Source organism: Fulmarus glacialis, unplaced genomic scaffold (assembly GCF_000690835.1).
Source record: "Fulmarus glacialis isolate BGI_N327 unplaced genomic scaffold, ASM69083v1 scaffold33690, whole genome shotgun sequence".
Taxonomy (NCBI): Eukaryota; Metazoa; Chordata; class Aves; order Procellariiformes; family Procellariidae; genus Fulmarus; species Fulmarus glacialis.
The window spans coordinates 1-15,432 of NW_009189625.1; the positions used below are offsets into that span (position 1 = coordinate 1).

A 15,432-nucleotide genomic window follows, 5' to 3' on the forward strand; every position below is an offset into this window, starting at 1 on the left:
TGTGCACCTTCAGGTTCCTTAGATGGTCCCAAACCTAATAAGGCATCCATCCCCCTGATGTCATGGTGCCAACAGATCTGGCTACCGCCTCGCATTAAACCACCCACTGTAATGGATCTGTGGATCTTACCAGAAAGAAAACAAAAATATTCCAAGTACAAAATTAAACACAAACCCCACCTATACATGAGTGAACATTTCCGATTTACAGAATTCTAATGTGACGCTAAACTTGATTCACAATAGAGGAAGAAGTGTAAAGCTTCATTATTAAACTTTCCATATATGTATGCACAGATATATCAAAAAAGCCTTTACTTATAAAATATAACATAGAAGAGAAAAAGCCTTATCTCCCCACCATTCAGAAAAATTTTAGTTCACAGAAATCCTTAACTACAAATCTTGGAGTCCATCCTACACAAATAATGCAATGGGGGGGTCTTTAAAAAAAAAGGGTGGCTGTATGCATGCAAATTATACACCTAACTGAGCACACAAATTCATCAGAAAATAAGAGAGACAACGAAGCTGCAGCTGTACAGTGAACTTGCATCAGTAACCCTTTCTAGCAGGTCACTCAGATACCATAATGACACCAAGAAGTGACTGCTGAGTAAATGGAGGGGACAAAGTGATTAATTAATGGAACATAAGCCGCATTCTCGCCCAGTCCTCACAGACTGTGCAGACTCATCAGAATAAAGTCTGGTATTAAGCCAGAGAGATATCTTAAATCATGAGAACATAAAAAGGCAGAGGAGGGAACAAGAAGAAGGAAGACAGAGAAGAGTCTATGATACAAAAGAAAGAGGCAAAAATTAAGTTTTACCTCTGGAATCCAGAGAGCACAGCTCACATGTGCCCACTTGGTCCCTGTCCTGGTAGCTTTCATAGCACCTCCTCTTTTGGGACACAAGAGGCACTGAGGATGTATTCCCAGGACACAGGTGCGACACAGCCAGCTCCCTTCGGGTACTTTTAAGATTCCATAGCATGCCTTGGAGGAAAACAGGTATTGAGATCATTGCGCTGATATGATTTCACACACAAGCATTACTATTCATATGGACCAAAGCTTTCAAATACTAAAGGCACAGTTTGGCCTTTATTTAATCCTTCTCTAATTTCTTTACCTTAAAATGAGTCAAGTGATCAAAGACATAAACAGCCTCTAAAGCAAAGTCTTTTCATGCCGGTTTCTTTTTAAAATGCGTGCTGGTATTATTTGTTTATGGTATGAACACACCCATTGCGACTGCACAACACCACTGGTGTTAAGAACCTTCGTCTTTCCTTTTAGGGACTTTTAAATTTCTGAAGCAAAAAACGTAGACATTTCTTTAAATTAGCTTCTGCATCTAATCCTTTTTAAAATCACAATTTCCTACCACTAATGACTTTGCACTCTAACATAATTCTATTTAGATGTGAAGGGATGTGAGCTGTTTGACTGAAGACCATTTCCTGCAACATTAAATTACCTTTGTGGTTGCAGTTCTGTGAATTGTTTGTTACTTTAAATATTTATATGATATTGCAACAAAAATTACAGCATATACTGAAATTATGAGGTGCTGGGTTTTATGCCTATTTCCTGAGTATTGCATTTAACCCCTCAGAAAATGAGAAATAACTTAAGTTTTGCTAGGTTTAAGAATTAAAAACAAAAAGAAAAAAGAAAAGAAAAAAGTAAGTCTGCTTTCTGATTCAAATTCCTAGCAGTTCCTAATGGCTAACTATGTGTGTATCTAGATATATCCTGCTGTACACACAGATTAAAGCTGAGTATATCTGAAACCATTGGCTGCCACCAAGGTCTAATTCCACTCAACTGCTCCAAATAAAAGCTTTATCAAAAGGGTGGCTTTCAGAGTAAATCCCACCATTCCTAACACCGTCTCTGGGAACAGTAACATTGAAAGCCTCAACAGAACAGGATCATTAGCTGTAACCAGTCTTTCAGATTCAAATCTAGTATAAAATTCCCACACTTGCCTTCCCAGCCTTCTGAGTATAAGATCTCAGTATTTAATATGAAGCTGTATCATAAAACATTGCACATTTATGTCAGGCCTGTAGAGATGGGGACTTTCCTGAATTAAATCCCGCATTATGGAAATGCCAAGACTGACTAACCTAAATGCTATTTTGATGTGACGACTGTTGTAAAAACCCAACAGGGGGAGCTGTAATCTAAATTTTACAAGTGATTTTTTTTTTCCTCTTATGTGGCACATTCCCACCAGCATTCTTTCTATTACTAATGCAGAAGAGGCATTACACCTAAGATCATATTTAGGTGGTTGGAAATGGACTGAAACTATTTTCTAATTTAATCCAAATAATGAGTGGAGGAAGCCTAGACTACTAAACCAGTAATTTCATGATGTGTTTGAGCTGGCACAAGAGGGCATCGTGAAGGAGGAAATCTCTCGCACTCCTCCTACCAGCCACCTCCAAACTGTGTGACGACAAACAGAGCTGAGGCTACATGGTGAACCAGGGCTGATGTAGATTAAAAACAGAATGATTTTTTTTGTTGTTGTTAGGATTAGCTCTAGCCCAGACATGCTCCCCAGTTTGTTTCAGGCAGGTCTGGCATGGCGAAGGGTCAGGAGGAAGGAGGCAGCAGGCCATCAGCTCAAGCTCAGCTGTCAGCAGGCAACCACAAGCCTCCGACTGCAAATTCATCATTACTTTTGAACAGGCACAAGCAGGGGCTGAAGCAGGCGGCCCAGCTGCCAGCCGTATTCCTGTCACTGGCCGTGTTACTGGCACTCAGGCTCACGTGGCTGCTTCACGCGGTGAATGAGATCAGGAAAGCGGCCAGGCTGGAAGCCAGCCCAGTGCGAGCAGGCAGATGACAGGTCCTTTTTCAGTCAGATATGTTTTCCGATTATTACTTGCAGTCGGTACAAAAATACATCTTAGAAAAAACCTTCTTCATCTCTTCTCAATTTATAGCAAAACCCCCTTTCAGAACAGGACACACAGAAGCCACAGGATTCATATCCCTTTTTGATTATAAGGATACCTTGCCTGACTAGGCTGAGCTCAGTAATGTAAAACCTTGGCTACATTTGAAACACTATAAATGTGAGCAACATTCAGACTGAGAGCACGGTTATTGCAGGTGCTTATGCCTTCTAAAAAAGATCAGTCTGTTAAAGTGCCTACATGTGCTTTCAGATGGCTAAATTTGGACAGCCCATGTCTGGCCAATTAACTAGTCAGTCAAGGAGCAAAAACTCCAGCTCTGAAACAAATGGTCTTTAGATTCTTCACATATAGGGCAAGCCAGCATTTCCTGCCCTGTTTATCTTCAAAAACAGGTTTAATAATAGGTGAAAAATTGTTTACGGTCACGGAGGAAGTACTTGCAAGTCCCAAGAACACATTTCATGTTCCTATTAGACTGTAGGTGGCCACATATTTACCATGCTAGGCCACTTAATCTACTGTAACTATCAGGGTACAAAAATTCAACTCAGTATTGTACCACCCTTCATACCTAGGAAATCACAAAGCCCTCCAATTAACATTTAATAATTAGTAACACTTAATTCAAATTCCACACTTTCCAAGGTAAACTAAGACCACAGGACAGCGTCAATATTTCTGCAGGCACTAACCTGATGGACACAGATATTACACTTGTCACAAAACACCATATCATTCCCATCTTCACTGTCAGGGGACCGGCACACATCACAGATGACGTCTTCATCATATTCAATACCCAATCCTTCTTCAGTCTCAATAGCATGATTCATGTTCTCATGACAGTGCCGTTCCAGCACTTCAATTGTCTTTTCCATTGTGTTTTCATCCAGGGGCCCACATCCTGTAACAAAGAATGTAGAAGCGGAATTAGAGGACAGTCAGGTGCCTCTGACTGAGTCCGAGATGCAGGAAGAGAGAAGGACAACTTCTAGCAACTAAAGCAGTAGACACAGCGCCTTCTCTCCCATCACGCATACTAAAAATAAAAACTAAAATAAAAATAAAAAACCTTTTTCACTCACTGGCTAATTGTAGCATTATCTTATAAATACAAGTAGAACTACTACCAGAGTAAAAGTTTAAGTTGTACATAAAACACAAGACTACACCTTGAAGAAAACACTACAGCATAAAAGACAGACAGCAGTTTCTGTAACTGCTCGCTGCTCCCATACAACCCTCCCTCAACCTCCACCACTTTAAGAAACACTAATGACATCCAAAAAACACACACAATGTTCTTCTGAAGACTAACTCCCTAGGAAGTAAAACTTATCAAGAACACTTTAGATCTTATGAAGATGCAGAAGTTGCCACCACCCAGTATACTACTTGAGCGATCAGCACAATGGATATGAAACGTTTATTGTTTTGTTGGGTTTTTTAAAATAAAATAGTAGATAAATATACTGTTGGCAATCCATACTGTCTGTTCACTTGAACACTACACATGCTATATACACTTACCACTAATCAAACTTAGCATAAGCAGAACCACTTAAAAAGGATTTGCTATGACACTGGTCGCCAGCTTGCAGCTGCAGGACACACACTGCATAAGAAACCCTATGATGTTCACAGCTACAAGAAATCTCCAAACTGCATCCTCTCAAAACCCTCAGTCAAAAATGTTGCTGCTGCCCATAGTTCACTATTTACTCAGACCTTCAAAGGTTGGGATATTCATGTAACATTAATATCAGAGGCTAACATTTTAACTGCTGGACTATGCACAAGAACACGGCTACTAATTTGGATTCCTTGTTGCAACTGATAAACACGGAGATGGAAAAGATAAATGAGTGCTGATACAAAGTGTCTTCTGCTATTAAACTGTTCTCTCCGATGCCTGGGCATTTTCTCACTCCCTGAATTGAAAGAATGACAGAATTATTCAGGTGGGAAGGAACCTTCACAGGGCTTCAGCCTAATCCCTGGCTCCAAGCAGAGTTAAACAGTGAATCCAGACAAGGTTGTTGCTCAAGAGATCAGATCTTGAAAATGTTAATGGATGGAGATCTGCCCCCCAGAAAAGCGTTGGGGGGGCATCCCTGTCTGCCTGAAAAGCTTGTCCTTGCTTCTACCTCTTACATACATCCATTAGCACTGGAGCTCAGTCATGAGTTCCCTCCTTCACCAAGCCGGTCTCCTGACACATCTACTTGTTTTCCTGAATGTCTGGATGGATCTTTCTTGTGCTTGGAAGAGACTGTCCTTCAAGTCCTGCTAGCTCTCTTCAGCAGTTCCACTCTTCAGAGCTGCCTCCCAGATCCCACCTACCAGTTACCCGAACAAGTAGAAACCTGCTCTCCTGAAGTCCAGGACCAGAAGGCTACTTCCTTTCCTCACTCCCCTCAGGATCTCAGTCACCACTATTGCATAGCCACTACAGCCAATGCTGCCATCGATTATCACATCCCTACAGATTCTTCCTTGTTTGTGAACAGCAAACCCAGGAGATGCCAAATATCTCCCTCTTTTGCCCACCTGTCCTTCCTAAAGGACCTGCAATCATCCATGGAAGACTGCCAGCCACACAGGCTATTCCGCCACAACTCAGTTATTCCAGTGATAATTCCAAGATTATTTTCCACAGCTCACTCCCACTCATAGCCCTCTATACCCACAACTTGCACGGAAAAAAGAAAGTTTACTTAGCTGATTTTAAATGGGCTAACATGTGTGAAACTTAATTACTCTGTTAAGAACCCAGCATGCAAGCTCCTCAGAACTCTGAATTTGTAGCAATAATATGTTCAAGTTTAAGAAATGGAAACATCTGCTTTTCCTACACAAAATTTTTAACTTCTGAAGTCCTAAAATTAATTCCACCTAATGTGGGCTTTTTCTCTCCTGCCTCAGTCTGCAGAAGTTGCACATGATTTTGGATGTGAAGAAGTTTTTCGGCACAACAGGTAAAACATAAAACATTAACAGATCGAGCAAGTCATTATTTTAAGCACTTTTACCTCTTGTTTTTCTTAGCATTTCCATTCAATTCTCATTCAGCAATCTTTAAGAGATCTCACACAGCAGACTACAACAGCAAAAATTAACTGCTGCTTTTAAAATTAGAACATGTTGTGAAATTACCCATTTCTGTAAGCTCTTCATTTAGCTCCTGAAGCCAAAAGATGTCCATGTCATCCAAGTCATAGCGACACACAGATTCTGCCAGTTCCAAAATGTTGATGTAACCTGGTTCTGTGGGCTCTTGGCTGGAACAGTGGATGTATTTCCTGGGTCGTGTATACAGTACTTCTTTCACCTTTTCTGCTACAACCCTAGAGTGAAAGTAAAAAAATGAAAGAGAGGGTTACAGCTTTATAAGACCCATCTTTGAAAGACACGAAATATTTGCTGTAAGTGCGAGTGTTTCACAGATTTTAAACTAGCCAGTAAGTGTAGCCAGGCTAGGGAGAAAGGATTCTGTAAATGTCATTTCTTCACACAAAATGTGCTAAGGTTTGCTACATATACAGAATCCTTTTTAAAATGTAAGCCTGTGCATATGATTTTCAATTTAACAAATGCTACTAGTGCGACGCTGCAAGTGTTTTTGAAACCCACAGAAAGTATTATGCACAAACCCCCCTACAATCTTTGTTCTATATTCTTCTTAAACGATAGAAGGAAATCCTGCCAACTGATTTCTTGAAAATACCAGCTTTGTCACGAAAGCTTGATTTATTCTACTGCAGTGTGTGTGTGTGGGGAGAAATGCTTGCTCTTCATCTGGGATAAACAGTCTACCCTTATTTTGTAAATGACACTTTATCCACGTTACAAATGTATTATTTTTGTTATGTAAGAACCATTCTGATGCCAAGCAAAAATATAAAGGGGGAAAAAACCAGCTAAAAATCATCCAGGAAGCAAAGGAGAAAAATATTGGTGTTTTCAATCTTTCAATTATTTTAAGAGATAAAACTCAGCATTTGATTAGTAAACTAGCCTATGGGAATGGGAAGACTGACCTTAGCTAGATAAAGTCAATCTTTCTCTGAATTCAATGCAAGAGGCCCTGCATGTGAAAGGAAGCCAGGGAGATACTGAATGGAACGGTGCCATGAGTGAGCAGCTCTGCATGCTTTCTGAAGCTAACCCTCCACAGGACAAGGAGAAAAGAAAAGCTGTGGGAAATACGGCAAGAGGAGTAAAGAAGGAGCAGGTAGCAGTCAAGCCATATCCCACATAATTCTTACGGGACAACGTGGGTTGTCAATGTTAGCACAAACAATGTTTTTCTGCCATCCTTCCTCCCCCTTCACCTTGCTCATTTTTTCCTCTCATTCCCTTGTGAGCTTTTCTTTTCTCTGGTCCAGCCAAATCTATAGCAATTTTTTCCTCTAATGTAATACTGCTGGTATGAGATGCAATATATTTATTTTTAATAACTTGGTACTGACAATAGCCCCAGTGGAAATTAAATTATGCTGGCATCAGCGCTTTCACTGGACAATTCATTTATCTTCGTCTCAAAGACCACACTGGCAATAACATTTCTATGTTGAAACACACTCTGTTTCCACCAGGAAGGGTTGCAGGACTACGGTGTTATGTTTTCCTAGTCTAAGCACAGTGTGAGAGAACAAAAGGTTATTTATCTATCTCCTGAAACTGAGATCACTGAACTTCTATAATGTTAAGCCGCTATTTGTGGCAAGAGAAGGCAGAAAGGGTTAAAGCTTTGGCAACAATAACCAAAATTAAGTTATATGAACAAGAGAGCACCTTTATCAGGTATCAGTAACTACTGCGTGCCTACTGCTCTATATCATTATGCTTTATAGGGAAGCCCTTCAAGTACATGTATAAGATTTGGGTTTATTTTTAATTTATTAAACTCACCATATGCAAATGAGAAAACCGTTTTTAATCCATAGCACTGCGTGACTCAGGAAAAAAGATCCCCTGTTTAAACTCACAATGTAGATACTGTAACAGTGTATAGAGACAGAACCAGATCTGGACTGAAGTGCCACAGAAATGTTTTCCAGATTGGTACTTGTTTGGTTTAAGAACATTCCTGAGGGCTGCTGCATTAGAGATTTAAATATAATAACACAGAAAAGCTGAATGCATTTAGACAACCTATTTTTGAGAGACCATCTTCTCTAAGTTGATGTTTTGTGCACATGACCTGCGTCTGATTACCATTACCTGAGAGAAGGCTGTGGAATAGTTTCTGGACTGGCTGGAACTTGAACCCCTTTCTCCCATTCCTGTTTCCACGTGTCCGCAAAGATATAATATTCATCAGGGTTGACATGGTGAGAATCTGGTAGTTTCATGGCACTAATGAGATCCTTGCGGAACACCTGCAAGAAACACCAGGGAAAAGAGTGGCTTGAGAATGAGTGTTGCGCTAATCTACACTGAAACAATGTGGATACCTTAATAATTTTTTTTAAAGAGTACCAACACACAAATAAGTCAATTTGAAATTACCTAGGTTATTAACTCAGTGTATCATGTGCAGCATGACAAGAAGTTTACGCTAACTCAAAACCATGCCTAAAGGCTAATCAGAAGGAAGAAGGCTGTTACAGGCAACAAGGGAGAGGGGAAAGGAGGCCTTGCACCTGATTTAAGACTCCTCGCCATATCACTTTCAAACAGCTTATTTTACTTGCCAGTCTGTAGGCTTTACCCCAACTTAGATACAAGGTAGTGTATCCTTTTCTTTCACTCAGTTTAGCTACTTTAAACTGTCATATTCATCATGGGCTACGAACAGTTGCCATGGCAAAATTGATGTATAGGCACTTGTTCATTTATTAAAACCACTTGAAGTTTTCCTGGTCGGGATCTCCAAGATCAAAGATGAACAGCTGCCTTTGCTGAAACAGGAGACCTGTGTTGCTCTGTGCCTGAACCCCAGCGATGCAGGCACAGCGACACAATCCAGCCTCAGCATCCTTTAGCAAACCTATACAATGAAACACGCCATCGCCATCAGTGACAAACCTCCAGCCATAACATTCAACTCTTGGCTCAAGAGGATTAAGTTTTTTACGAGCATGCAAACATGATTATCACTCATCTCAAAGCTCACTTAAATGTCAATGTTTGTCAAATACAGGTGCATACAATTTAAATAAAGGGCATATGCATCTTTTGTGTTTTTTTTTTTTCTCCACTGCTACATGCACCAATTTAACATTCATAAAAGCAAAACAGTGACTGTGGTTTGGTGTTAGGGAGACATCACAACTAATTAACTGTATTATCATAACGAGAAATCAAATCCTCAAAGGGCAATAAAATGAAACGGAAAATATCCCTGCAATAAGCTGTGGCAGGTTCAACTCTCTTCTTACTAATTCAGTTTTATAGCCAGAAGAGTAATAAAACCTCTCAGAGCCAAATATCTTTGTGTACCCTTTTCAATTTGACAGCACCAGACCGGTTATGCCTACTGCAAAAATTCTCAGCTGTTCTTGGAAATCATCAAGTAAACATTATTAAAAAAGGCTCTATCCTAAAAGCAGGTATTGAAATAGGCTGCTGGTGACCTGGAACATCGCTGTTACTTCATTATGTCCTACAACCACATCTCACGTGGGCTGCCAGGAGAGCAAGCTGACCAAGAGAACTCAAAACCACAGACTCAAGGCTCTCTTATTTGCTACTGACGTGGCTACTACTGACATGTTACCTGCTTTGGTTCAGACCAGACTGTTCACTGTTGTCTTCTGTGTAAAACTTCTTAGGTACCTAACAGGCCTGTATTAAAATCTGAACGACAAGAGTGAAAGCATAAAGACTGCAAGCATCCATTTTTTCCAAGGAGTGGAAAAATAAAATGTAAAATGATTTATGCCACTTAAAAGGCATTTTCATTTTCTGTTTTGCAGGTTCAGAACTAGGATTATGAGAAACACTAACATGGCACAGTTCCAAACTCCAGAAAGAAAAAATAATCCAATAAATGAGAAGTGCAATGACTGGTTTAATTATCAGAAAGGGTATTCCTCAAACCTTATCTGAGGTAAGTGCTTTACAAACTACCTTTTAAACCACTGACAGAATATAGAAGTAGAATGCTTCATATCAAGCCCACTATTTTTTAAACACTAGATGAAAAATGCTATTAAAGGCATCAGTATTCTAACGACATTGCTTAGCAGCAAATTCATCTTCTGATCATCCATTATGTATGTGAACTGTATCATCTCTATTTTTAGAGCACAAATCCCCTGGAGCATGGACTCTGTTGGTTTTTTGACTGTTGTACTGTACTGACCACACCATTACCACACCACAATGTTAAGTTCTCTGCTTCAGATTTCTAAAATTTTCAATAGAGGTACCACTGAAGGTCAAAGATTTAACCAATAAAAACGTAACTGCTGAAACCGTAAGGAACCCCAAAACTCGACCAAGGCTTCCTAAGAACTGCCTATGCATACTTGTGATAACAGTGCAATTGAGTATTTCCTGCAGACGCTTGGAATCATTACAATCTCTAGCTCTCATCATTCTTCATTTCTTCACGTGTGGCCAAGCAGGGTCTTCCAACAGTAAAATACTCTCAGAGGACAACATATGAGAACACGCACCTTGATCACTGACTCTGTATTTCCTTTGTTGTGGAAATAAACCAGAACACCCAGGGGACCCAAAGAGAGTTTTCTGACAAATCAAGTAAATTTTACTTCAGCAGTCAGCCTCAAGGCTATGAACTAAGCCAACTCAACGAAGAGCAGACACGTGCCTTCAGGATTTAGACAGACAGCTTTTCCTCGTGGTTGTTTCTTTTTGGACACTTATTTGAAAAACAATGCAGCTCCTTTACTAACTGTATCCATAAAGCAACAGATAGTCCACTCTCCTCTTGGCAAGGACCACCTTCACTTCCACAGCTAGCCGATGAAGTGCAGCGGTCATCTTTCAGTCACCCAAAAGGAGTTCTATTTCTTACCATGCGTAAAACACAACCCTTCAACTTTATTTTAATATCATCTGTAATATCATAAACATTGAGAAGACCTGAAAAATAAGCACGCCAGGTCTAGGCTAACAAGGCATTCCCATCCGGACACATCACTCCTCAAGAGTAGACTCAGCTAGCACTGCGTGTCTTTACCGTGATAGAGAAAGGCCTTGCAGAGCTGAGCTACAACTGACTGACCACAGCTAGCAGAGCCAGGTCCGTACACACAGAAATGGGAAACTCCCCACTGCTGTAAGCATTTGCAGAAGTTACCGTGTGAGGGTGGAATTTTTAAAAAAAATATTATTAGCAACTGAAAGCATGAAAGAAGAGATGAATTTTAGCCCTGCTTACCATGCAAGGCTGCTTGGTCCGAACTTGCCATTTCATTTTGCTGCCAGGAATTTTCAGTTTGAGTGAAAACAGTGCAGCACTTTGAGTGAATGACGTAAATGAAAAATGTATTTGCTTATGTCATCATAATAATAATAATCTTAAGCATTTTGTTGAGAAACTCTAATAATTATTTCATGCTTTAGAGCTGGGGCTTAAATCTGGAAGAGGAGACCTTGTTCTTTGGTCAAGATTAGCTTTTTACTCTGCAGTAAAAGTCTGCCTGGATTTGCTGAGGCAATGAGAACTTCCTAGTCACCTCTGCAGAGATGCACTGCCGTCTCTAAAGTCTTTAAAAGCTAAATTCTACAAAAATTCTCCAGAAATAAGGATGCTCTGCTCCCCCACAGCACTAACACACCAAGTAATAATGATATCATGGAGCTGTGGAAAGAAAGATATGGTTCATATGTTTCATTTGTTTCTCAGACTTCTGAGTCCTATTTGGAAATTATGTTAGAAGAGTACGTCCAAGGAAAAGTAACTTCTTAGAATCCGTTTAGAAATGCTTCACCAAAAGCTGTCTATAACTTTAACCCAAGCTCCTTCTGGAAACACTCTATGAAAATTCAATATATTATCTTCCTCACAGGACCCTCCTGTGCTTACACTGTGAATAAATCAAGCCTGTGAAACAAACAACACTATTTTGTGTGAAGTATCCTTATCCACTAAAGATACCAAGGAGGATGCAAGTAATGCTATAGAGAATCACAGTAAAATATTAGCTTCAAAGACAAGAGAGTGGGTCTTGACAACACAACAGCCTTCTACAAACCCCATCTTCGCTGAACAATTCAAACATCAGATCTGCACAGACTGTCAGGCACCTTTTACTCAAGACTACTGCAAACCAAAAACCACATTTTAAAAAAAAAAAAAAAAGAGAGAGAAGAAAAAAAAAGAGTCAAATACCTTTTCCAGTACCCCTCTGCAAGCTACTACTGAAGCTGACTGATGCTATTGCTCATTCAGCTTGTCTTCCATGTGTGAGGGAAAACAAATGGATTATGTCATCTCTTAAAAATGGAAAGAAAACCAATATATCTTCTTATGACATACTCTGAGCTTTTGGGTACTTTGACCAACTGCTTACAAACTCCCAACACGGGTAAGCCGCTTGTCACAGGTGCCTAGGCCATGACTGGGAACCACACCTCAAAGGTTTAAGTAAATTATGGGTTAACTGCTCTGTTGTTACAATCAAAGTGGGATTTCTGCTGGATTGCGTCTAATTGCTTCAGTCCTAAGGCTTCCCCTACGCCTGGCAGAGCCCAGAGCGAGTCAGGAACACATGTTTCCGTTCCTCGTGCCCACTGCTTAGGGAGTCAGAAGACCCACTGCCCCAGAAACACAGACCCATGATTTTTAAAAGGCAGGAGGGAACTACTATGTCCCGCTCTGTCCCCTCCAAGAGTATATTCTCAGAAATCTATTACAGAAAACAGTGTGGAACAAGGGCCAATATCCTTTCTAACCAGAGAAAGCTGAAACAGTTAGTATTTTCCTGGATTTTTGGTCTCCTTCACAACCCATCTTGAAGGCCAACTTTGAAATTCCAGGTGCCAAACATTCAAACTACAGTGGGCACTTTCTGTAAAGTAAATTAAAGAAGAGTTTTTCATCATATTTGAGGTCAAATAATCTTTTTTTTATTCACCTTTGAAAGAATCTAGTAACCTTTTTATTCCCATAAGCATTAAAGCTTACTCTACTATTGTAGCTTTCAAGCAGAACACCTTCAGCAAAATTTAAACACACTTATAAAGCAGCAGTTTACACCTAAAATCACCTCTTAATAATAAAACAAAAGCCAAATTGCAATATGACCTATTACAAGCGTAATATAGCCACATAGTGTCTGAGCACAGATAGTTTAATCTTTGTATAGATGTTTCACAGTATGTGCAAAAGACTGCCCATTTACAGAGGATGAAGCTCCATGGGCTTCATTTGGTGGGCTCATCTTGGACAGGTAGAATTTTTCTCATTAATACGTAGCAATCTGGGCATTAAGTTTCTGAATTAAGGCACCTTATTACAGAGGAGTCTGGAGACTCAAGACAGGGTGTTTTTTTTGTTTGGTTGGATTTTTTTCGGTAGCAAAGTAAATAAAAGGCAACATAATTTTAAAATGGAAATGAAGCTACAGTTCCAGGCATGTATGCTGACTGGAATGAAAAACTTAAGATGTTAAAAAAGCTGGGACATAAAGGAGTAAGTGTAGCATTAAATTTGTAATTCTCAAACATCCACACAATTTGGACATGCACTGCAGTAAAATCCTAACATTCAAACCCCCTGCTCCCTAAAACTATTTTTATGGATCATGCAGGATTCAAGCAAATGAAATATTGTACTTTTATTTTAAGTAGCCATGAATCTTCCCAGCCTCCTTTAGAAGCATGTTTAGGAAAAGCCTGGAAATCAGATTCTAAATCAACCCTACCTAACATCATGTCTCTGACAGTATGTCATGAGCCAGAAGAATGTGCAAGAACATGTCAAATTTCCTTCTGGTTGCTAATCAGACATAAGCTTCGGATTTTGGGATTAATCCTAACAATCAATTTTTAAAATGGCATTAATTTATACAGCTATTTAGAAAAATCTGTACTCGTTCTCATCTGTCCAATTCCTTTTTTAATCTTGTTTAATTCTCGGTCTCAACAACTTCCTGTAGCAGATGAACTTCACAGTCTAATTACATGATGCATGGAAAGGATATCCTTTTAATTGCTACAGATTTCCGAAATTTTGGCCTCATTCATCCCCTACCGCCTTTCCTCCCCAATTCTTCCATCACAAGGACAGGCAGGACTGAAGCTCTAGCTCTGCTGTTTCCAGACCATTCATAGTTCACTGTTACGCCTGCTCATTCGCTTCCAAAGGTAAAATAGCTCAGCCTTTTTACAAGCAAGCTTTTCCATGCCCTCATGTGTTCATGTTACCTCTTGCTAAAGGGTTCAAATAGCCTAAGACGGTATTTCAAAGCAAAAAAAAAAAAATCATAAAAATAACCAATGAGGTTGCACCTCTGACTTACATAAAAGTATTGTAAATTTTTCTTTTCTTAAAATCAACTAACCCAAGCAGACTAAAAAGCAGCTCATTGAAACGCATAAGGCACATTCGCCAGAGGTCTTGAGAAGCCTGTACAGATGTCCAAGTTAATTCAGAATTTTCTAAGGTAAGCACGCGCATAAAGGTAGCAGTCTCCTATTCTACTATGCATGGTACATGCAAAGCAATAGATTTAACCACGTTGCCCATTCATTTGCAGAACAAAACCAACCACTTTCAAACTGCAGAAAGAATCCATTTTCTGCCAAGAATCTAGTCTTACAGGGTGCTCCTTGGGATCAAGACCTACGATTTACATGGCAGTTAAATGCCACTAAAAAAAGTTTCACATACCCAAGTAATGAAAGCAGACCATTTACTTGTGGAAGACAAGCTACACTTCACATGATAACACAGCTGTCACTATGAGCCATGAGGGATTAAAAACGACTATTGCTGTGAGATTCAAAACTCTGTTTGCAAAGAGAGGTAAAATACTGCCATCTTATATGGGAAGGGTTAAAAAAACCCCACAATGTTAACTTAACTCCTTTACAGTTTCAAGTGGGAGAGAGAACTGAAAAAAAAAAACTACGTAAGTTTGAGTATCATAAAGATCTCTTAGGCTCTTCTGTGACCCCACCAACCTAAGGGAAAAAAAATGGTCAGCCATTCATAGAATCATAGAATAGTTTGGGTTGGAAGGGAGCTTTAAAGGTCATCTAGTCCAGCGCCCTGCCATGGGCAGGGACATCTTCAACTACATCAGGTTGCTCAGAGCCCCATCCAACCTGACCTTGAATGTTTCCAGGGATGGGGCATCTACCACCTCTCTGGGCAACCTGTGCCAGTGTTTCACCAGCCTCATTGTAAAAAATTTCTTCCTTGTATCTAGGCTAAATCTACCCTTTTTTAGTTTACCCCTTGTCCTGTCGCAACAGGCCCTGCTAAAAAGTTTGTCCCCATCTTTCTTAAAGCCCCCTATAAGTACTGAAAGGCCGCAATAAGGTGTCCCTGAAGCCTCTTCTCCA

At 39.9% G+C, this 15,432-nt stretch overlaps 1 protein-coding gene across 1 annotated transcript in view; it reads right to left on the reverse strand.

The window, feature by feature from the left end:
- Positions 1-803: 803 nt before the first annotated feature.
- LOC104080446 (protein Jade-3-like) overlaps positions 804-15,432 on the reverse strand; it is a gene marked incomplete at its 3' end in the record, with an annotated part of 19,793 nt that continues 5,164 nt past the window's right edge. Inside the window, exons 3-6 of the mRNA XM_009582848.1 lie at positions 8,170-8,327; positions 6,100-6,290; positions 3,636-3,847; positions 804-1,000 (exon numbers count right to left, since the gene is read on the reverse strand). Of these exons, the coding sequence (XP_009581143.1) occupies positions 804-1,000; positions 3,636-3,847; positions 6,100-6,290; positions 8,170-8,327 (758 nt within the window). The remainder of the gene's footprint in view (positions 1,001-3,635; positions 3,848-6,099; positions 6,291-8,169; positions 8,328-15,432) is intronic.